This window comes from Sorex fumeus, unplaced genomic scaffold (genome assembly GCF_029834395.1).
Source record: "Sorex fumeus unplaced genomic scaffold, SorFum_2.1 ptg000043l, whole genome shotgun sequence".
Lineage (NCBI taxonomy): Eukaryota > Metazoa > Chordata > Mammalia > Eulipotyphla > Soricidae > Sorex > Sorex fumeus.
Window position 1 is genome coordinate 24,739,980 of NW_026606100.1, and position 24,330 is coordinate 24,764,309.

At 39.9% G+C, this 24,330-nt stretch overlaps 1 protein-coding gene across 1 annotated transcript; it reads right to left on the bottom strand.

The window, feature by feature from the left end:
- Window positions 1-860: 860 nt before the first annotated feature.
- Window positions 861-23,918, bottom strand: LOC130029816 (cytochrome P450 2C19-like). The gene is made up of 9 exons (XM_056120843.1): window positions 23,678-23,918; window positions 14,340-14,502; window positions 14,047-14,196; window positions 11,853-12,013; window positions 8,494-8,670; window positions 7,228-7,369; window positions 3,726-3,913; window positions 2,123-2,264; window positions 861-1,430 (listed from the first exon to the last, which is right to left on the bottom strand). The coding sequence occupies exons 1-9, from the start codon at window positions 23,843-23,845 to the stop codon at window positions 1,249-1,251; spliced, it is 1,473 nt and encodes a 490-aa protein (XP_055976818.1). The 5' UTR covers window positions 23,846-23,918; the 3' UTR covers window positions 861-1,248.
- Window positions 23,919-24,330: the final 412 nt, after the last annotated feature.

A 24,330-nucleotide genomic window follows, 5' to 3' on the forward strand; every position in this document is an offset into this window, starting at 1 on the left:
AAAAATATCCCTGGGGTTATTAAATTGCTGCATTCATCTTTTTTTTATTTATATAAGCATTCTCCATATCCCTGACTTCCTGCATGTCACGAAAACTAAAGAGTTCCATGGACTAAGGTACTGTTTTTATCTAAACAAAGTCTTAAAGCATCCAATTTTTTGTTTTTGAGGAACCAATGTCCCACCCAGATGGACTAAGTAGATTTCCATACCAAGTGTGTGATTTAGGGCACATAGAAACTGTGACCCCAGTTAGTTTAAAGGTTTTGAAATTTAGGGTCTTGCTTTAAAGGGTATTTGTTTACTTTGGCAAGTTTTGATAGACACATCAGTGATGCTTAAAGATGCTCTCCACTGCAGATCTTGCCCACATAAATTAATGGCAAGTAGTCTATAGTAAGGTCTCAATGCGTATCTCTGGTCCTTCACATTAAGGATCTGCTGGCCCTGCCTCGTCCTTAGCATTGCTCTTAGGCTGGATAAAGTACTGATACGAATGAGTCGGCTTAGTATGAGGCCAGTGATGTTCTGATATTATGGAAACTGGTTCTCTTGTCCACTAGAAATTCTAGGAGACATGTAGTCAAGAGAGCTCTTCTACTCTAATCCTCCTTGTCCTTCTCTGTGACTATCACTAAGAGGACAAGCATAATTCCAAAACCCTTTGAATTAATTTCTATGTTTCTTATCTGCATTGCGGAGAAAGGAAAGAAATTTTGAAAACTGGCTCATAAAATTTTGCTTTTAAAATTTAGAATATGACAAGAAAAAATGACTATTGGTATACACTAATCCCTTGCTCAATTTTATAGTGCTACATTTAATTTTAGAAAGTATGAGAATATAAATGTTACAGACTATGAAGAAATAACTTTATTTTATTTTATTGACTCACCATGAGATAGTTACAAGCTTTTATGTTTGGGTTACAATCACACAATGTTCAAACATTCATCCCTCTACCAGTGCACATTCTCACCACCAATATCCCCAGGATACCCCCCTTTCCCATCCTCCTCCTGTCTCTATGAGTGTATGGGGAAATAACATGGTTTTGAGAAAATGGTTCTGAAAATCCATCTTTAATGAACATTGGATGTTTTTGAATCTGGAGACAATGGGGAAGTGAGGGGAGGAGAGATCAGAGATAGCATCTCAGGAAATGGACAAAGAGGAAGGAGCTAAACAAAACCCCACATGGAGAGATTTTCAGACAAAATCATAGCAGAAGTAGGTGATCAATTCTTCTCACACAGGAACAAAGCAGAGCTTGTAAAAAGGGGGCACAGAAGCCAGTCCATTAGCAACGGGGGTGGTATCAAGGTCCTTGGGATCAACCACAGATTTCAAGTTAAATTTCTGTAAAATGGTGGTCAGGAACAAGAACAGTTCCATGCGGGCGAGGCTTTCTCCTGCACATGAGCGTTTTCCTGAAAAAAAAAAAAAGCAAATACAAAGAAAAGCTAGTCCTTGAAATCTGTTTCTGGCTGTCAGAAAGAGAATATGCAATGACTATTTAAAGAAACTATTTAAAGAATGTTAAATGGGTGAATAAAAAATACGATGGTTTGACAAATGGATGAAAAGTGTACAGACATAACACACACATTGCTTAACATCTTCTTTTAAAGGTGTCCTTTCAACTGTTATTGAGATGAACACAACCTGCTTTCATATATAAGGTTTCCATTAATATTTTTCCTGAAACAAGTACATTAGCAGTGCTTTTTGTTTCTAATTTGTATAAGATAATCTGTCCATTTTCTCTGATTCTTTTCCATATTTTAACTATACTCATGCTAAATAATCTCCAATAATCATGAAATTTCAAGTTTTATCTCACACTGTTCCATTTTATGAAGTACCATTTTCTTATGTTTTATCTTTTTTTAAAAAAAGTTCCTCCTGAATTTGGAAGAATGAATGAATTCTCCGAAATATCAGTGATCTGGCCCAATAATGAAGGTGTGTCAGAAAGAGGAAAAAATGCTTAGACACTAATATTGTGTTCTTGATAATGAGCATAGAACTCTTTTTACTAGCCCTAGAGTGAGCACTGTGTATTGTCAGAAAATCCTTTGCAAATTTACTGCTGATATACCAAGGAAATAAATTTTATTACCTGCTGAAAAAGCCAAGAAGTAGTCACTTCTCTTAAATTTTCCACTCTCATCCAGAAAGTGGCCTGGATCAAACACCTTTGCATTAGGGAATTCTCTTTCATCATGCAGCACAGAAGTCAGTGATGTAATTATATTCGTGCCCTGGGATAAAACACATCTAATCTGAGTCATTAGGCATTTGTGGAGGTAGAAGAAATGTGCAAGATAATGTTAAGCAGCAAGCGATTTCTCTTCCCATAAATGTTAGGAAATCTGGATAGTAAGATGCAAAAAAAATCAAAGTAGCCCACTGCCTAGCACCATAAATGAAAATTAATTCAAAACAGATAACAGTATTGTATATAACATTAGAAACAACAAAACACAGAGAAGAAAAATAGGAGTGGAATATTGGCCTACAGTGTCTTTGTTCACTCAATTGCAAAAGGCAGTAAAAAAAGTAAAACTAACAAATGTGATTACATCAAACTACAAAATTTTTCCTAAGTGAAAGGAACAATGTTAAAATATGAGGCACCCTAATGAATGGGAGAATATAATTGCACACCATACATCTGATAAAGAGCTGATACGGAAGATATATAAAGAATTCAGAAAACCAACAACAAAAAATTCAATAACCCCTTTTTACTTATCAAAAATTATTTATAAAAAAAGAAACTAAATACTTATGCCATGAATAAAAAATAACTCAAAATGTATTGAAAACTTGGCTGTAAAACTTAAAACCACTAATTATATTGAGGAAAGCATAGACAGTACACTCCAACATCAGATAGACAGTATATACAGCACATCAGAGATGTCTTTGGTACTCAATTCCAATGACATAAGAAACAAAATACAAAATACATTAGTTAAATTAAACCGAAATCCTTACCACAGTCAAGGAAACCACACACACAATAAAAGGCAGCTTACTGACTGGGAGAAGATATTTGAACACCATATATAGGACAAGGGACAAATACTCAAAAGATATGAAAAGCTTACAACTCATCAACAAAAAACACAAACGGGCCAGAAAGCAAGGCAAGGCGGGAAGACTTTTGCCTTGAATACATCCCACCTGGGTTAGACCCCCTACATTTAATAATGAATCCCCAAGTCTTTTCAGGAGTGATCCCTGAGCACAAAACCAAAAGTAACCCTAAGGACAGCCACGTGTGACCTAAAATTCCAAAAGAAATAACAACAACAAAATCCAAAAAAACAACTCAATTTAAAAATGAGTACAAGACTTGATCTTTAAGCCTGTGTTTCCCCTTGAACACATTTCTCTATTGATTTTCTCTATGTTTCTTTGCTTTTTTATTTCTACTCTGGAGAAACCTGTGTTCTCTCTTGAACACATCTCCCTCTTTCTCTCCTCTTACATTTTTGTGAGCAGTTTCATTCAATTAAAAACTACCTACAAAATAAGGTAAAAATTTAAAAGAGCAGATTTGAATAGACATCATTCTAAGAAAGACATACAAGTAGGCACCAGGCATTTTTTTTGTTTTGTACATCTCTCTTTTTGAGTTCATAAAGAATTGGATGTATAAAATGTGAAAAGGGAAATTAGTAAGAAAAGGTCAGTATAAGAAAAATAAATCTTACCTTGGGGATGAAGTAATTTCTGAATTTAATATCCCGGGTCACAGCATGGGGCAGGTTGAGAGGGATGAGGTCAATGAATCTCTGGACCTCATGTACCACGGCATCCATGTAGGGCATGTTGCTCCTATCCTGCATGCAGGGGCTCCGTTGTCCACCAATCACACGCTCAATCTCTTCCTGGGCTTTAGCTGTAAGACACAGGTCATGACTCAGAGAAAAAGAAAAACTCAAGCCATATTTGAATACCACTTCAAGGATACACGAAATAGACAACACAACATCATTTTTTGTGTCAAGAAATGCACTTAGCCAAAAGTAGAGAGGGAGTATGGGTAATATTGTCTGTCATGGAGGCAGGGAGAGGGTAGGAAAGATGGGGTATACCAGTGGTATTGGTGTTGGGGAATGTGCACTGGTGGAGGGATGGGTGTTTGATCATTGTGTGATTGTAACTCAAACATGAAAACTTGTAACTATGTCATGGTGATTCAATAATATTTAAATATAAAAAAGAGAAATGCACTTAGACATCCATAACTGCATTATATAGATAAATATAATTACCTATTAGCCAAACAAGATAGTCTATACCTACCTATTATTAGCATACACAACAATACAAAGAGAAATGCTGGAATGTTTTTAAATAGAACAGAATTACATCAGAAAATTCAATCAGAAAATTAAAGTCTTTAATCACAGAAAGGGAAATCAAACATTGTTTTAATCAAAATTAAAAATGATTGGAAATTAAATTATAATGTAACTATCTGTAGGTGTTGTGTTTTTATTTTTCTTTTACTGACTATTTACCCCACGCCTGGCTGTCCTCACCGGGGCCTGTTGTAGCGAGGGCAGGTTGTGTTTCCCTCCCCACACCCAAGCAGAGCCCCAGCAGTTGAAGACCTCTGGAACCCAGCCACAGCCATGCTGAAACCACTTTTCACATGCTCAGACAAGTCTCATGCATGAAGGAACCTGCAGAGGAACCCAGGTGTGTGAGACCCAGAGCTGAGATCTCCAAGCCTGCTCAGATCGGGATTGGACCTCCTCCATCCAGATCCCCCATCTTCCAGTGCTTGACAGTTATACCCACCAACTTCCATGTAATCCAAACAACAGCCAAGATCCAGAGACTATAAAACTAAGCTCCCAGAAGAGGACAACACAGAGTCTCCTTCCCCTGCTCCTGGCTGTCCTCACTGGGGCCCCTTGGAGGGGGGGATTGGTTGACTTTCCCTTCCAGCCCGGAACAGAGCCCCAGCAGCTGAAGACCTCTGGAATCCAGTCACAGCCATACTAAATCCACTCTCCACACGCTCAGACGAGCCTCACACATGAAGGAACCAACAGAGGAACCCAAGTGTGCAGGACCTGGGGCTAAGATCTCCAAGCCTGCTCGGATTGGGACTGGGCCTCCTCCACCCAGATCCCCCATCTTCCAGTAGCTAGGCATTACACCCACCAACTCCCATCTAATCCCACCAACAGCCAAGATCCAGAGACTATAAAACCAAGCTCCTGGAAGCACGTGACCTCTTACTGTCTAGTTTTCACTCTCAAAGGACCCGGAAAATATCCTGCCCGCATATATGCCTGACTTGAAACACTTTAAAGGTGATTAGAGGCTGCCCCCAAAGCCTCCATCCCTCTCAGAGAAACCGGCAAGATACTGAGAGTATCCTGCCCACACGGCAGAGCCTGGCAAGCTATCCGTGGCTTACTTGATATGCCAAAAACAGTAACAATGATGGTCCTCATTCCGCTGACCTTGAAAGAGCCCCCAATATGCCATCGGGCTACACTAGCACGTGACAGGAACTAATGGAAATGTTACTGGTGCCCGCTTGAGCAAATCAATGAACAATGGGATGATAGTGATATAGTGATACAGTGGCTACATCTTTTATTTACCAGATTGGCTCGTCTGAAGGTCACCTTCATACTCAACTCATAATCCCAGATTCTACTTCTCCACTATGTTTACACCACAAGTGCGATCAAAATCTTTATTTCTATGTGATTCTGATGACATAAACAATGCACCCCAGCAACATAACCATAATTGCTTTGAGTACTTTCTTGAACCTCAACATGTCTCTCCAATTCAATTATAATTGCATACGACCTCATTTTTAATTATTTCCAAATAGGAACTTTTAAGTTTCAAACCCACAACAATAATTTTCCTGGGGCTGGAGCAATAGCACAGAGGGTAGGGCTTTTGCCTTGCACACAGCTGACCCGGGTTCAATTCCCAGCATCCCATATGGTCCCCTGAGAACTGCCAGGGGTAATTCCTGAATGCAGAGCCAGGAGTAACTCCTGTGCATTGCTCAGTATGACCCTCCAAAAAAAGCAAAAATAAAATTTCCTAATATGAGAAAAATATGAGGTGATTTCTCAGGTCTCTGTTGTTCCTACCATTTTCTCTCAGTTTATATCCCAATTCTGATTTATGGCTTTCAAGTGAGAGAAGCATAAAAAAATTATAAAGCACACAAATTAGAAAATCATCTCTTTTGACTGACATACAACTAAATTTCCAAATTTAGAGAAGAGTTTCTAAATTTTGGAGATTGACTCATTCTTAACCTTTCTTATCAGGTATGCAAATAATGCTTTCCTTTTCTTTGTAAGTGTGGCTGAGAGTTGGTCCATATAGACTCTGCCCCTGGGGAGTAACCCTCTCTCATCAGATGAGGGAAACAACTACATGATGAAAGGAATTGTGATGAGGCCTGGAAAGAGCACAGCAGTTAGGTTGTCAGCAGGCCTGAACTGGGCTCCATTTCCTCTACCACATTGTGTTCACGAGGCCAGGAGCCAAGTGCATCAACACTATTCGGATCCTATGGACACCAAAGTCACCAAGTGGTGCTGGGGAAATTTAGTGCCACATCTGGTGGTGTTCTGGGGCTTTCAGAGATACACTCAAGGGTGCTCTGGGCACCATGTAGATCTGGGAATCAAACCCAGCAAATCCAGGTCTAGTGCATACTAATCATGCTCCCTAACTGCTGTACTGTCTTTTGTCCCTGAATTTAACTTTTTAAAACATATTCCTTACTGTATACATTTTCTCCAATAAACACTAGATTTCTAAATTACCACTTAAGTTTGATAGGAAAACTTCTCACATTCCTTCTATGACTTTAGAACAATATACTTTCACAATAGTATACCTTCTATTCAAAGGGAACTTTTTCACAGAAAACTAGTATGCCTCCAAGTTAATTGATGCTGGTTATGGCTGACACAAATAACCTCTATTGAAACCCAGATCATGCTTTATTACTTTTGATATTGCCAGTAGTCGGTAGTCTCTTCACCTTTCTTAGCACTACATTTCCTTGTATTATATAAAGATTTCCCATCATGATACTTTCATTAATATGATCATACAGATATTCATTTACTGATGCTTTCTAAGAAGAAAGAAAGCACATCTAAATCTTGCAAGATATTTCTGCAATCTAAGTATCTATTATATAGCTCATACCCATAACCTCAGGGTACTTCAGCAGGAGGAGAAGAGCATATCTCAGCGTAGTGCTTGTTGTCTCTGTCCCAGCTGCAAACAGATCAGCTGCTGTGACAGTCAGATTTTCTAAAGTAAACTCCAAGTTTTTATCGTGCTTTTCCTAGGAATAATTTGATATAATTATTTGATTTATAATTTTTCATAACTAGTAAATCCAAAATAACTCAATCTATTATAAAGTTAAGTCAACATATCAAAAGTTTGAACTTCTCTACATAAATTGAAAAGGTTATCCTAAAATTATATTGAAAGCTGAGGAACACAGAAAAGACAAAACAAACTTTTTAATGACAAAGCTGGGCCAAAGCAATAGTACAATGTTAGGTCATTTTCCTTGCATGAGGCTGACCCAGGTTCTATCCCCAATACCACATATCATTCCCCAAGTCCCACCAGTAGCAATCCTTGAGAGCAGAGCCAGGGGTAAGCCCTGAGCACAGCCTGGTATAGCACAAGCCCCCCTGTTACCTGGGCAAAAAAAATGAGAAAGTTGGCATACTCATGCTTCTCAATTTAAAAACTTCCTACAAGCAGGCAAATATGACCATATTTTTGGTCAACTGATTTTCAACCTGATGCAATGAAAGTTCATGTTGGAAGAATTGTCTTTTTCAGTTGAAAATGCAAAACTCATACTTACAGATATTAATCTCCAATTTTGTATCTATATCATTTCATGCCATTTTATATCAGTAGAGGTTTCTCTCTTCCATCCATCTATTCACTCCCAATCCTCACTTCTATTTCTCCACCTATACAATTTCATTATTTGAAACTCCCTCAAGTGTTTTCACCAACAACATATTAAATTTTATTTCAAGTACCAGATATACAGCAAAGTCAGAAGAATTGAACTTTTGTTTTAGTCTTCAAAATAAAGTGTGCCATGATCAGAATCCACCTTCAATTATGGAATAATGTTTTGCATTTTGTAACTTATTTTTAATTAGTTGATTCTAGTTCACCTAAAGTGTAATTCTCTCCTCCCAACACCTCTCCTCTATAAGTACCTAAGGAACTTTTGTGCTCCACTTATCTTAACAATTTAATTTTACTCTTTCCATATTATTTAGTTTATATTAATTTATGCAATAAATAGCAAAAGAATTTGTCAAGATTATTTGCCTTACCATAGAATCCTCCCTGGTAATATAGCACTCTTTTTTTTAAAAAAAAATATCACTCTTAATAAACCAAATAACTAGATTGCCAGTGACATTTTACCTGCTCCATTTTGATCAGGAAACAGTCAATAAAGTCCCGAGGATTACTAATGTCCAGAGATGCCTGATGTTCTTTTGTTTTCTCAAAAACATAACTTTTAATGAAATCAATATTTTTGAGTACTTTGTTATGACTTCCAGGGAAATAGTCAATGAGAGCAGGGAAAGCATTACAAAGCTAAAAGAGAAAACAATGTGTTATAAAAGTTTTAAAACTTTAGTATTTCATGGGGGTGCACTCAGCGGGAGCAATAGCATAGCAGGTAGGGCATTTGCCTTGCACGCAGCCGACCTGGGTTGGATTCCTCCACCCCTCCCAGAGAGCTTGGCTAGCTACCGAGAGTATTACCCCTGCACAGCAAAGCCTGGAAGCTCCTCGTGACATATTCTATATGCCAAAAACAGTAACGATAAGTCTCACAGTAGAGATGTTACTGGTGCCCACTAGAGAAAATCAGTGAATAATGGGAAGACAGGGCTACAGTGCTACAGTGGACTCGCCTGGTGCTAGTCAGCGCTTACTCCTAGTTCTATGCTTAGGGATCACTCCTGTCAAAACAGGGCCAGTTGCGTGCAAAGCAAGTGCTTTAATCCCTGAGCTCTCTCTGCAGTTCAATAAAAATAAAAAGTTTAATGAAGACATAAACCATTTGACAAACCTTGGCTAAAAAAATTTTTAACGTGGTCTCTATCTTAAAGGGAAATTTTGTTTTACTCATTCATAAATTATACATTGATAGATATATTTGATGGAGAAAATTCTGATAAGCAAATCAAGATTATAATTATTTTCTATATTCATACATGTTTATAATATAAAGCATTAAATATTAATTATTTGCGGGGAGCTGCCTGTTTATGCAGGGCCCTTACCTGAACCTAACTCTGGGAGCTACCTCATTCAGAGGGCCAAGTGTACTTGGCATAACTCTCTGTCCCACCACCTCTAACACGTGGAGTAGTCATTATGTCACTAACTCAAGCCTACAGAGAAGTTAATATTTCATCATCCTCAGTTAGCAAGAGAAGTTAATAAGAAATGGGTGCATTGTGATTTTGTGGCATATGCAGGAAATAACACCTTGCTAAATGATGAAAAGTACACAGGAAGGGTCAGAGAGTTCTTCAGTATAATTTGCTATTATTTCTACCTTGTTCTTATTTCCCATTACTGATCTAAGCAATATTGTTTTCATTAAGTTATGCTTCCAATGCTTGTTATGATTAAAGAAATGTATGATCTTGGGAATTTTTTTTTGCGATTACAATGGATGATTTACCTGCCAACTTCCTTACAGAGATGTATAAGAGGCTGTCTGAAATAAAGATCAATGCTGCTGTTCCAAGAGAACTCAGCCCTCTCAACCACTTGTATATAGTTTTTTCTTTTTTTTTTTATTATTTTTAGTGAAACACCATGAGGTACAGTTGTAGATTTACAATTTTTTGTGCTTGAGTTTCAATTATACAATGATCAAATACCCATCCCTCCACTAGAGCCCATTTTCCACCACCATGGATAATATCCCTCCCACCCCCATCCCTCCCATCTCACCCTGCCTCTGTGGCAGGGCAATCCCCTGTGTTCTCTGTCTCCTTTTGGGTGTTGTGGTCTGCAAAAGAGGCTTTGAGTGGCAAACATGTTCAGTCCATAGTCTACTTTCAACATGCATCTCCCCTCCTGGGAGGATCCTCCAAACACCCTTTATTTGGTGCTCCCTTCTCTATCTGAGCTGCCCCTTCCCCTAGAATGCCCGGCTGGCCTCTAAGCTATGGAGTAATCCTCCTGGTATTGATCTCAGCTATTCTTGGGTATTAATCTCATATTTTGTTTCTTTATATTCCCCAGATGAATGCAATCTTTCTATGTCTATCCCTCTCTTTCTGACTCATTTTGCTTAGCATGATACTTTCCATGTTGTACCACTTGTATATAAATTTCATGACTTCATCTTTTCTAACAGCTACATAGTACTCCATTGTGTAGATGTACCAAAGTTTCTTTAACCAGTCATCTGTTCTTGGGCATTCAGGTTTCTTCCAGTTTCTGGCTGTATATAGTTTCTTTGATCCTCACCATCCCTCTCGACCAGTTCGAAAGTTGGCTGGTTTAGCGAGATTATTTATTGTTTACTTCAGTTGAAAGTATTGAAATACTGGATGACACAAACACTAGGATTCCTGTCTTGTGGGTAATAGAGGTGAAGGGAGGCTGAGCATCCTGATATAGTTATAGTTTAGTACTGCTTTCCTAAATTCTGTCTCGTAGCCTCAAACAAAATCAGTAATTTAGAAGTGGGAAAATACTGGAGATACCTTGAAGCATGGCTGAAGTGACAGCACAGTGGTAGGCGTTTGCCTTGTGGACAGCCTCCCCAGCCTAGCTGGATTCAATTCCTCCGCCCTGCTCAGAGAGCCCAGCAAGCTACTGAGAGTATCTCGCCACCCTGCAGATTCTGGCAAGCTACCCGTGATGTATTTAATATGCCAACCACAGTAACAACAAGTCTCACAATGGAGATGTTACTGGGACCGCTCGAACAAATCGATGAACAACGGAAGGACAGTGCTACAGTGCTAGAGGACCTTGCAGCACATTTCAACTATATATTCACAGTAACTATGAGTAGAGTAGTTAAATTAATCTCTGTGGTCATGTCACATGTTTTAAACAGAAGGCAGAACATCTTATCTAGTTACAGAATAATACTTGATATTTGTTTGTGGTTGGGAAATCATAAGCCTAATTTCTTTATCGCTCGAAAATAATTGCCTCGAGGGCATAGGAGTGATAGTACTGCAGGTAGGGCATTTGTCTTGCACGAAGCTGAATCAGGTTCAATCTCTGGCATCCCAGATGGTCCCCCAAGCACCACCAGCAGTAATTTCTGAGCACAGAGGCAGGAGTAACACCTGAGCATCACTGGGTGTGACCAAAAAAGCAAGTAAATAAATAAATGCCACACACACAACCCCACAAACCTACAGAATTATCTTTTTTCACATGTGGGTTATATAAAAACATAGAAGGGAATAGCAAATGATCAAAGGCAACAGAACCAGAAGGTTGGTCTAAAGAACTGATCCCACCAAGGAGTGAGGGGTAAGGGCTTATAGGGGGTAGTCTAGGACAGTCGGGGGTGGGAGGAGAGGAAGAGGGAGAAGGAGGGGAAGAGGACTTTCTGGTGGAAGGTATAGTACTGGAATATTGTAAGCATAGACAAAAGTATGCCATGCATGCATGGAACAATATATACATAAGAACATTGTCTACAAAGGAACAATGCATTATAAACAGTATTATAAAGCATGGGGAGCTAATAAAACTCAAAACAAGAAAGGAAAGGAATTTACACTCACTTGCAACCATGGGGAACTCAGAATACTGAAATTTTCATTAAGTTTTTCCATCATACTTAGAAAATGTGGATCTCTATAATCAAAACGATGCTGAAATATAATGGAGCAGATCACATTGCAGGGAGCACAACCCAGGATAAAAGTAGGATCACATGGTGATGCTACAGAACAATAACAAAAAAGTTTAAACAAAATTAAAAAATGAAAATACATATGCTTGTTGTAGCATGAAAAAAATTATCAGTAGAAACGTAAGAGCTACATCTTACATACAAATTCCCTTAACAGTAAAATATTTGATAAGAATATATAAAGGCCCTCCCGTTGTTCGTTGATTTGCTTGAGCGGGCCCAGTAACGTCTCCATTGTAGACTTTGTTGTTACTGTGTTTGGCATATCGAATACGTCACGGGGAGCTTGCCAGGCTCTGCCGTGAGGGCGAGATACTCTCGGTAGCTTGCCGGGCTCTCCGAGAGGGGCGGAGGAATCGAACTCAGGTCGGCCATGCTGGCTGCGTGCAAGGCAAACGCCCTACCGCTGTGCTATAAACGAAGAAATCACTAATGGCTTGTTACAGCAAAAGCAATTCCAAGAGTAAAGTTTATAAGTGATAAAAAGCTACATCAAGAATAAAAGAAAGATGGGACAGAGATAGTACACATGCATTGGACCTAGTCCAGTAGGTCCAATTCCTAGCACTGTACATCCCCAATGCCCTAGCATCATCAGATATATCCCCGGAAGCCCCAAATCACCTCCAGGGTTAACCTGATGGTCCCTGGCTCCTAATGGTATGAACACCACCATATCCTCAGGTTCTCACTCTGAACCATTCAATATAGATGGTTTCAAATTACTACGAGTGCCCCACCTCCAAGATCCATTTTGGGAGGCCCTCCCTATATCCCAAAAGGAAAAATAAAGATAACAAATAAACAATGTAACTTTAGTTCTCAAGAGACTAGGAAAAGAACAATTATGCCTAAAGCAAAAAAGGATAGTGTAAAGATTAAAGAAGAAATAAATAAAATAAATAACAATAACAATAGAAAACAGCAATGAAACTAGAACTAGTTTGAAAAACTTAAACAAAATTGAGAGATCATAGCTAGAGTAAATAAAAAGAGAAATTACTTAAAAAACGATAAAACAATATACCTAACTCACAGAAATATTAATAATATTATTATGTAATAATGGGAGGAGTACAGCGGGTAGGGTGTTAACCTTGCTGACTGCCGACCTGGGTTCGATTCCTCTCTCCCTCTCAGAGAAGCCAGCAAGTTACTGAGCGTATCCCACCCACACGGTAGGGCCTGGCAAGCTCCCCAGGGCGTATTCGATATGCCAAAAGCAGTAACAACAAGTCTCACAATGGAAACATTACTGGTGCCCGCTCGAGCAAATCAATGAACAATGGGAGGACAATGCTACAGGACAGTGCTACAGTGCTGTTAACAATAATAAAAAGGAAATATTAACAACATTGTACAAAGAAAAATAAAGTGGAGGAAATGAAGTCCATGATATGTAAAATTAACAGTACTGGATCATAAAGAAATAGACTATCTGAAAAATCTATAATAAACAATGTACTCAAAGTAGGTTCAAATATTAAAGAATAATGTCAAAATATTCATGTATTATGTAAACCATCTATTCCTCATGATTTCTTATTTTAAAACAAATCAACAGACCTAAGAAAGAAACAGATGAAACAATCTTTTATATTCACACTAAATGCACAAACATGAGGTGTACACAAACACAGTCAACAGACACACAAAATCTCTTGGTTTTCTGCCTCAAATCCTCCCTATGAGCTGGAGTGATAGCACAGCAGGTAGGGCGTTTGCCTTGCATGCGGCCCACCTGGGCGACCCGGGTTCAATTCCTCCACCCCTCTCAGAGAGGCTGGCAAGCTACTGAGAGTATCCAGCCTGCAAGGCAGGGCCTGCAAGCTATCTGTGGTGTATTTGATATGCCAAAAACAGTAACAACAAGTCTCACAATGGAGATGCAATTGGACCCACTGGAGCAAATGGATGAACAATGGGAGGACAGTGCTACAGTGCTACGTCCTCCCTACATTGAGTAACAGCTGGCAGCTACTACCTGAATAAATATTGACTGTCCCTGTAATGTTTCTAAGGATGTCATTAGAGAGGGTAAGAGCTGGGCACTGTATCTATACCATTGGTTTTTCTCAACTCCTCCACCAGGCAGCGGGCTTCTTCTTGAACACGATCCTCAATGCTTCTTTTCCCCATCCCCAAATTCCTCAGGGTCATGAGAGAGAAGCGCCTTATATATTTCCATTTCTTTCCATTGCTGAAAACGATTCCTATCAGAAGAAGAAATACAAAATAGAAGTGAAGACCTAATCGAAAGGAAGAAATGTTTAGGTGGCATCTTCAATTTTGATATCTGCCTTCCATCTTCTCCATCTTCATTAGTAATGCTCCACATGAGTGCGTTCACACCTACCATTTCCATTAGTAGCTCTTTCAGCCATGGGGAAACTGCCTCTTGCAGAAAATTCTTCTCCAAAATTAATCAGGGCTTCCTTCACTGCTTCATATCCATGCAGAACCACAGTGGGTTTCATGCCCAAATACACAGTGAACACAGCGCCATAGACTTTTGAAAGCTGAGAAAGAAGATACATATGATTGTCAAAGAAGACACTCCCACATACTCTGAAAAAATTGAATTTAATACACAAATATAAGTTACTGTAGTAGCTGCTAATTATGGATGACCGAGGATATGTCAGACATTTACCCAAGTAACAATACATGGGTTATAAATAATAATCATATCAAATAAGCCATCAAATAAACCTGCAACAAGTTATTTTTTGTTTTTTGGTTTTTGGGTTACACTCTGCGATGCTCAGGGGTTACTCCTGGCTCATGCACTCTAGCAGTGCTCAGGAGACCACATGTGATGCTGGGAATTGAACTTGGGTGGGAAGCGTGCAAGGCAAACATCTTACCCACTGTACTATCACTCCAGTCCCTGCAGCAGTTTGATTTGCCTCACTTAATAGAGTTTATTTGCCCAACAAATAAGAAAACAACTCAGAAAATTATCTCCTTAGTAACAGATCCTAAGGTGTGCTCTACCCATCCCATTATAGTAGTTGAGCTGACTGGGAATAGAGAGATCCTAGTTGCCTAAGACTAACCAAACATGGCTAGTCCACTCCAGTCCACCCTTGACTGCTAACAACATGCCTATAGCCAGAAAGAACTCTGTGGTGCTCCCAAAGCCCAGCCAGCTAGCAAAGCATCTCCATTGTCTGCTGTATTCAATCCAGCCCCTTTGTGGCTTGCACTCTGTGACTGAAGCATAGATTCCTTCCGAAGCTAATACTCCACAAATTCTCAAGCCACACAGAGACCTGTTTGACTGCAGCAGAACAGACGAGAGGGCTGTCAGCATAAGATGTTGAACTCCTGGTTGTCACTTAGGTCACTTCATGTTGATTCTTTGGAGCCTCTGGGCACTCACAATCTTGACCTCAAATCCCCTCCGTCCTCACTAGGTCTAGTACAAATTACTGCACAACTTCCCCTGTAAATTTTCAACTCTTAGTCTTTGCTTCTCGTGTTCTCAGGGAAATTTGTATCCATGTCATATTCCAGGAAGCTTGAACTTGTTATATAATCAACATAGTCTCTTGTGACTGTGCACCCTTGTCATTATTCAGACTTCTTCAAACTTGAGATATAGGATTTTACAGTCCAAGGAGAGTAGAAACAAGAGCCAGGAGGATTGGTACTCAATTCAAAGCCTGCCTCAAGTGCTGCGGGAAGGGACAGTTGTGATAAAGAAAGGACCACTATAACTATGATGGTTGGAATGGTTCACTCTGGAAGAGAGATTTGTGTGGAAAGTGGGTAAAGGACCAAACATGATGGGAAAGCCAAAAAGAACTCTGTGGTGCTCAATAATATGCAAATGTAGAGAGAGAAAGAAGGAAAGTGCCAGCCATAGAGGCATGCTGGGGGTGGTGGCGGCGGGAGGGATACTGAAGACATTGGTGCTGGGAAATGTATACTCATGGAGGGATGGGTGTTAGAACATTGTATGATTGAAACCTGATTGTGAAAGCTTTGTAACTGTGTATTTCACGATGATTCAATTGAAAGGAGAAAAAAAGAGTATCTGGGTATTGTCCATCTCAAACCCAGGCTAGCTAGAAGACTTATTCAAATATGACAGGCAGGCGTTTTCACACATTTACAAGGTCAAACTCTTAAACCCTTCCCAGGACTCACTGGCTGATTTTTCTGAACAATGCTTCTGGGCACCCGTGATTTTGAACATTTGGTACAGCCAAGTTCTACTAAAATATGGTGCTATGAGTCTTGACAAACATTTATAATCTCAATCACAAGATTCTACTAATGACCTTGCTACTACAGTTGCTGCCAGGGTCTGGAAAACTCAAATCCCTTAGTAGATATGGAACTGCTCAGTATTAATTACAGCTGCTACTGGAAACTCAGGACCACAAATCCTCAACAACTTCTCAGACCCACTGGATTTCAATGCTACACCAATTGCCAGGCACTAGCCTGGGTCTCAATCCAGGTCTCAATGGCAGCTGCAAGAAATTTACGACATTATGAGCAGTTATATATGTCCACAAAATTACAGAATCACTGTCTGGAATTTATTATGATGAATTCCTAATTAGTATTGAGGACTTCTTGAACACAGATCTTCCTTACAAGCCTAATATAGCACCAGAAATAATGAAAAAATTGAGAGATTCACCTGCCAGATGGACAGAGACAAAAATCTGGGAAGCGCTGTAGCGTACTAGAGCTTTCTACATTCCCTGATTAGGACTTTGAAGCAACGAGGTCAAACTCTTGGACCCTTGCTCAGTGAAGGGAGAACACAGTAGAAGAGAACTTCAATAAGACAAAATATGAGAAAAATCCAAGCGCATCACTTAGCTAAAGAATAGAGTAGTTAAAGTTTAAAAATAACATAATTCAACTATACTTTCTGTTCAGATTTTTTGAAGCATGGGTCAAACCTAGGACCTCATGCATTTAAGGTAAGTGTTCTCCCACAGAGCACAATCTCTGACCTTTCTTTACATCAACCATCTTAAGTAGCATAGTTTCTCCCTGTTTGAGTACCTCACATTTCTTAATACAGTGAGTAAACTGTAACTTGTAGCTTCAACAAAGATAAGGTCAACTGGTTTGCAGCTGTCAGGGAAAGCTGTTGTAATTATACTACCTTCAGAACATCTTTAATAGGTGTATGCATCTTTAATTTTCCTACTTTCAAAATGGGAATAGGCACCCCCCACCCTAAACACACACACACAGACATACAGACACCAAAATACAAAATCCAATTCAGGGACTGGAATGATAGTACAGCTAGTAGTGTGTTTGCCATGCATGAGGCAAACCTGGGTTCAATTCCTGGCATCCCTGAGTCCCACCAAGAGTGATCCCTGAGCAGAGCCAGGAGTAAACCCTGATTACTGCTGGGTGTGGCAAAAACAAACAAACCAACAACAATACAATTTGGGCACTCAATAACATAATGAGAGCAGTTAGATGTGGAATCAGTCAGTTATAAGACACAGAAGAAAGAATGTGTTTAAAGAAGTACTAGCAAGCATAAAGATAGCATAGAAATGTAAGGGACATCATCAAGTGGAAAAAAAATTGCATAGATTCCAAAGAGAAAGAAAAACCAGAAAGGCACAAAGATGCTTAGGTGGGAAATAATAGCAGAAAACCTTCCTAAATTGAAGGAGATACATAAATAAATCAAGATGATCAGTTTCAGAAATAAAATAAACACAAAGATACACTTAGACACAGTGTACCTCTATTTTCGACATAGTCTCAAAAACATATATCAAACTAAATTATTTTCCACTGTGGGACAAAAGGGTAAAATTAAAGGAGACCTTTCTGAATAGTCGAAAATATTTGTACACCATATGTCTTACAAGAAGCTAATATACAAACATAAAACACAGAACTCAACAAGTTTGTAAATAAAATGGAGAGAGGAGATGAACAAACACTTTCTTAAAGAAGACACACTGGTGGTAATATATTTATGAAAATTTGGGGGCTGGGGAGGGAATACAGCCGGTGAGCATCTGCCTTGCATGCTGCTCACCTGGAATTAAACTCTGGTATCCCTTACAGTACCTCAAGCATAGCCAGGAGTAATTCCCGAGTGAAGAACTAGGAGAAATTCCTGGGCATCGCTGGTGTGACCCTCAAACCAAAAAAAAAATTTTGTTATTCGGGTAAGACCGACCCCAGTTCAATTCCTCCTCCAGTCTTGATGAGCCCAGCAAGCTACGGAGAGTATCTTGCCCACACGGCAAAGCCTGGCAAGCTCCCCTTGACATCTTCAATATGCCAAATACAGTAACAACAAGTCTCATGAGACGTCACTGGTGCCCACTCAAGCAAATCGATGAACAATGGGAGGACAGGACAGGACTTATTAACAAGGAAATGCAAATCAAATGACAATAAGTTATTACCTAATACAAGTGAGAATGGCCTAATCAAAGAGAGTAGAAACAATGTTAGCAGGAATATGGTAGAAAAGGAGACCTTACTCACTATTTATTGAGAATGTTGTCTGGACCAATATCTATGAAAAACAGTACAGAGACAACTCAAAAAATTAAAAGTAGGGCTCTATTATAACCTACTGATTCAACCCCTTGGCTCCCATCCCCAGAACACAAAATCAAAAACATAAATGCAATAGATATCTACATACCTGTATTCATTATAGCACTATTTAAGATATGGACACTATCAATGATAACAAAACTACAGAACTGAAATTATCAGGCAGTGGGAGAAGAGTGAGGCAGGAAAAAGTGGAATAGAAGCAACATAAGAACAGTGGCTGAGGGTCTTTGGCACTTCAGAGATGGTAGAACTGCAGTAACTTTGTATACCATAAGCATAAATGTTAACACTATTATAACTATGTTACCTCAACTACAATAGAAATAGAGCTGCATAATCCAGCAATTTCATTCTTGGTTATGAAGTATAGCACTGTAGCACTGTCCCCCCATTGTTCATCGATTTATTTGCTGGAGTGGGCCCAGTAAGGTCTCCATTGTGAGACTTATTGTTACTGTGTTTGGCATAACGGATCTGTCACGGGGAGCTTGCCAGGTCTTTGTCATGCGGGTGAGATACTCGTGGTAGCTTGCCAGGCTCTCCGAGAGGGGTGGAGGTATCGAACCCAGGTCACTCCAGTCGGCTGTGCGCAAGGCAAACCCCCTACCCACTGTGTTATCCCTCCAGCCCTACCATAATTGAGATTAAATTATTAGTTAGCGTGTTTAACTTTTGACTCTTGGACTCTAAACTCTCTGAGGACAGGTACATGCTCTTTTGTTCACTAATTTATAGAATAGACCATAGTGCTTGGCACATGGAAAATAGGGGTTCATGATTTTTTCTTCTCAATTTCACATCCTTTCTTTCTATGGCATTGCCAGGGTTAAACATGTGCGAGGACCTTACACACACAAGGGAAGTGTTCTGCCACTGAGTTACCTCCCCAGTCCACACATCCTTTCATTCAAAACTATTTCTCGATCACAGATTTTTATACTTGAGGTAATGATCTCTGAGAAGAAAAGACTGCTATTTTTTGTTTGTTTGTTTTCTATGACCATTCTTGGGGATGCTCAAGGATTCCTCCTAACTCTGAGCTCAAGGATAGCTCCTGATGGAACTCAGGAAACCATATGGGATATTAGGGATCAATATCCCCAATATTGATCTTGGGGATTCATGCAAGGCAAGTGCTCTACCCACTGTACTATTTCTCTACCTGAGATTGCTACTACTTAAGTTGGTGTCAAATTGCCTAGTAGAGTCCTCTAAGCAGGGAGGGATAATGACATAGGAAAAGGGAACAGAGGACTGAGATGGCTTCTGTCTGTTTTGGTGCATAATCCAAGCAGGGCCTTGTACATGTTAATTACGTATATTAAGTGTACAAAATGCAAATTAGAAGATAAATATATATGCATATACATATATAAAAACACTTGTTATTTATCCCCAATGCAACAGCACTCAGCTACAAGAAGGAAAAAGAAAAAGAAATCCTATCTTTTTCTACAACATAAATGAAACTGGTGTAGGTGATGCTAAGCAAGAAACTTAGGAGAAAAATATATACCAGAAGTTCTCGCTCACGCACAATTTATAATGAGGCAAGAAGCAAGGAGCAAGAAGACAGACAATGTCTAATACAATCAAATCTTTAGACTCTCCTGACCAAATGGGGATATTGGTATTTTGTTAATAGGTATAGTATCTTAACAATGTAGTCTTAAAACCAGGTATGTGGAGCTTTGTGACTGAAAACTCTGGGTTCAACAAAATCTGGAATGGGGATTCCCCGAGCATATCCTCCTGCTTCCGTCAACTCAGCATTCAGCCCATAAGCCATCTCTGGGCTTATAATTTATAAGATAATTTCCTCGTGGGCCACAATCCAGAGTCACATGTCCTTCTCTCCCGGAAGGGATCATTACATGACACACGTCATAACCATGCCCCTGGACCCTATTACAGACTGTTTCATTCAGGGTGTCCTGGAGGGGCCGGGTGCGATCCTTCCCTGCCCCAAGGGACCCAGCCCTGGCAGCCGAAAACCTCCAGAATTCGACCACTGTCACACTCATGGGCGTTCTCCACAGGCTCAGACCAAGCCTCATCCAAAAATGAATGTATTTCTGGACCATGCATTAGCATTTGTGGCTGCACGACAACTCATACTTCACACCACACATACTCCAAGAGTACCATATTTGATAGGATTTAAAGTAGGAAGAAACCAATCTTAGAGGGAAAAAAATTTTAACAAACATATACATATGTGTATACATATGTATATGTATATATATACATATATATATATATATGCACACAAGGTTCAGCTTTTAGCAGCATGTCAGCGATCTCTTATAGAAGAGCTTAATGGCCCTGGTTGAAATACAATAATCTTCACATTCTCTCCTCTAAGGAAACTTTTTTGTAGCATTTTTAGTGGTTTTTCATAATAAAAACGACCAGGGCTCCAGCAGCCCAAGACATCCAGAACCAGTCACCACCATGCTGAGACCACTCTCCGCACACATGAAGGTACCGACAGAGGAACAAAGGCATGAGGGTCCTGGGACTGAGATCTCCAAGCCTACTCGGATTGGGGTTGAGCATCCTCCACCCAGATTCTCCAAATTCCAGTAGGCAGGGGTCATACCCACCAACTGGCCCCCTGGCACCCTGTAATCCCACCAACAGTCAAGACCCAGAGACTATAAAACCCAGATCCCAGAAGCGCGCAGCCGCATTTGCAGCCACACGACATCTTATTATCTCATTCCTACTTTGGACAAACTGGCAGACACCAAATGTAACCTGCCCACACAGCAGAGTCTGGCAAACTCCCCGTGGCATACCCAATATGCCAAATTCCAGTAACAATGATGGGTCTCATTCTCCTAACTCTGAAAGAGCCTTGAATATGGCACTTTTTAAAAATAATCTCAGAGCTAGGACGAAGGAGACGTTACTGAAGCCTACTCGAGGCAATCGACGAATAACAGGATGGTCATGATCGTGAACAAAAACTACAAAATAAATTATTTTGGATCTGCTTTGGGACAGAGGTTGGGGTTCAGAATGGAAACATCTGAAATATGGTGGTAGGAAAATATAATGGTGGTGGGAATGGTGTGCTAATATTAAATGTAATCAAATATTGCAAACCACATTATAAAATAAAATGATCACGATCACGATCATCCTGTTGTTCATTGATTGTCTCAAGCAGGCATCAGTAACGTCTCCTTCGTCCTAGCCCTGAGATTTTTTAAAAAGTGCCATATTCAAGGCTCTTTCAGAGTTAGGAGAATGAGACCCATCATTGTTACTGGTATTTGGCATATTGGGTACGCCACAGGGAGTTTGCCAGACTCTGCCGTGTGGGCAGGTTACATTCGGTAGCCTGCCAGTTTGTCCAAAGTAGGAATGAGATAATAAGATGTCGTGTGGCCGCGAATTCAGCCGCGCGCTTCCGGGATCTGGGTTTTATAGTCTCTGGGTCTTGGCCGTTGGTGGGATTACATGGCACGGGATGGGGAATGGGGGGGTGGCAGTTGGTGAGTGTGACCCCTGCCTGCTGGAATTTGGAGGATCTGGGTGGAGGATGCTCATCCCCGATCCAAGCAGGCTTGGAGGTCTAAGACTATAAAACCCAGCTCCCGGAAGAGAACAGTGCAGTGTCTCCTGCCCCCACACCTGGCTCTCCTTGCCGAGGCCCCTTGGAGGGGGGCGGGTTGAGTTTCCCTCCCCGCCCCGAGCAGAGCCCTGTAAGCCAGAACCAGCCACAACCATGCTGAGACACTCTCCACACACATGAAGGTACCGGCAGAGGAGCAAGGGCATGCGGGTACCGGGGCTGAGATAAAATAAAAAAAAATTTTAAAAACCAATGTAGCCCTAAACATGAGATTTCTACTTCTTTAACCAGTGCACTCGAAAAAATGTACTTTTAATAAATAAGTAAATAAATTCAGGTGCTCTAATGCAGTGTTCTTCAACTACCAGTTCCTGGGTGGGTGCTGGTCTGCAGATATGAGAAGGTTGAAGTGACTCCCTCTAAATACAGAGAATAGTGGCATCACAGAGGTAATTTAGCACACACAGAACCTCATGAAAGCACAATTTTTGCAGCCTGAGTCTTCATAGGATACAGACAGAAGTTCTTGTTAGAATTCATATTAATTTTGTTACCAACATTGAGTCCTGCTGATTCCTTCTTTCTTTTAGTCATTTAAGCTACCTCCAGAGCAATTTGTTGAAATCAGGCCTAATTGGTCTCTTCAGAGTAAATTTATATTCATTGTTCTTCTTAGAAAAATACTGTTTCTATAGTAGAGGAATATGGCATAAAATCTATAATCACAAAACACTTTCTTTTCCATTTATCCCGAACTAAAAATTATAGCAAATGAGTGAAACAAAATTTTTGCCATAGTAGTATATTGATTCTGTCATATGAAACTCTAATTTTTATTTACCGACAAATAATTTAATTCTACTGTTTCTGATAATACATTGAAAATGGCAAAAGAAAGGTGAGTCACTTCAGGAAATAAATTTGTAGTAAGGTAAAGGTAAAAGGTAAAGGCCCTCCCGTTGATCGTCGATTTGCTCGAGCGGGCCCAGTAACGTCTCCATTGGAGACTTTGTTGTTACTGTGTTTGGCATATCGAATACTCTCGGTAGCTTGCCGGGCTCTCCGAGAGGGGCGGAGGAATCGAACTTGGGTCAGCCATGTTGGCCGCTTGTAAGGCGAACGCCCTACCGCTGTGCTATCGCTCCGCTGGAAATTTGCAGTGATTAATTTTAATAGTCCCCTCTCGGAGAGCCTGGCAAGCTACCGAGAGTATTGGATATGCCAGACACAGTAACAACAAAGTCTCCAATGGAGACGTTACTGGGCCCGCTCGAGCAAACCGAAGATCAACGGGAGGGCCTTTACCTTTAAAAGTAGGGCTGGAGCGTATTGGATAATATGCCAGACACAGTAACAACAAAGTCTCCAAAGGAGACGTTACTGGGCCCGCTCGAGCAAATCGACGATCAACGGGAGGGCCTTTACCTTTACCTTTACCTAATTTTAATAGTGTGCCAAGACTAGATATCATTTTCAAATTTAGCACTAATTTATTTACCCATTACAAGACACTGGAAGAGCATAAAAATACTTACATTGTTCAGGGATTTGCTGATATCCTTAACATCCAACTGTAAGACATTTCCAATAACTGGGAGAGGAGTAGGGCCAGGAGGGAGATGTCTTTTCTGAGAACTCTGTTTCCAGAATGAAAGGAGGAGGCAACAGGAGATACAGAGCACCAGGAACACAAGTGGATCCATGGAAGCTTTCTCTACTTAGGTAAATGAACACTCCCCACTAAATCAACTTGTGCCTCTCAAGCGATGAAGAAACCAATTTTGTTACATCCACTTTATACTCTCTCTCCTGTGTGGACTCTGATCTACTAATACTGATAAAATGAAAATGTTCTTTAGTCCAGATTTTCTTCAAGCCAATCAACGAGTTCACTAGAGTTTCTTGTGTCCTTGGACTGCCTGAAGGAACAGTTAAATAATTTAATAAAGTGGTTACAAAATGCAGTCATGATTTATAAACACTGAAGTAAGTAATTTGATATCAGAAATAACTCATCTCTAGATTCATATTAATTTGCAAATTATTATTTTGAAGATGAGTGTATATATAATTATATTTATTATGTAAATTAATAGGATGCTTTTTTGTAAAATGAGAATTTTTATATTTTAAAATACTGTGAAAAGAAAAAGTTATACATAAAATATTTCACATAAATAAACACCTT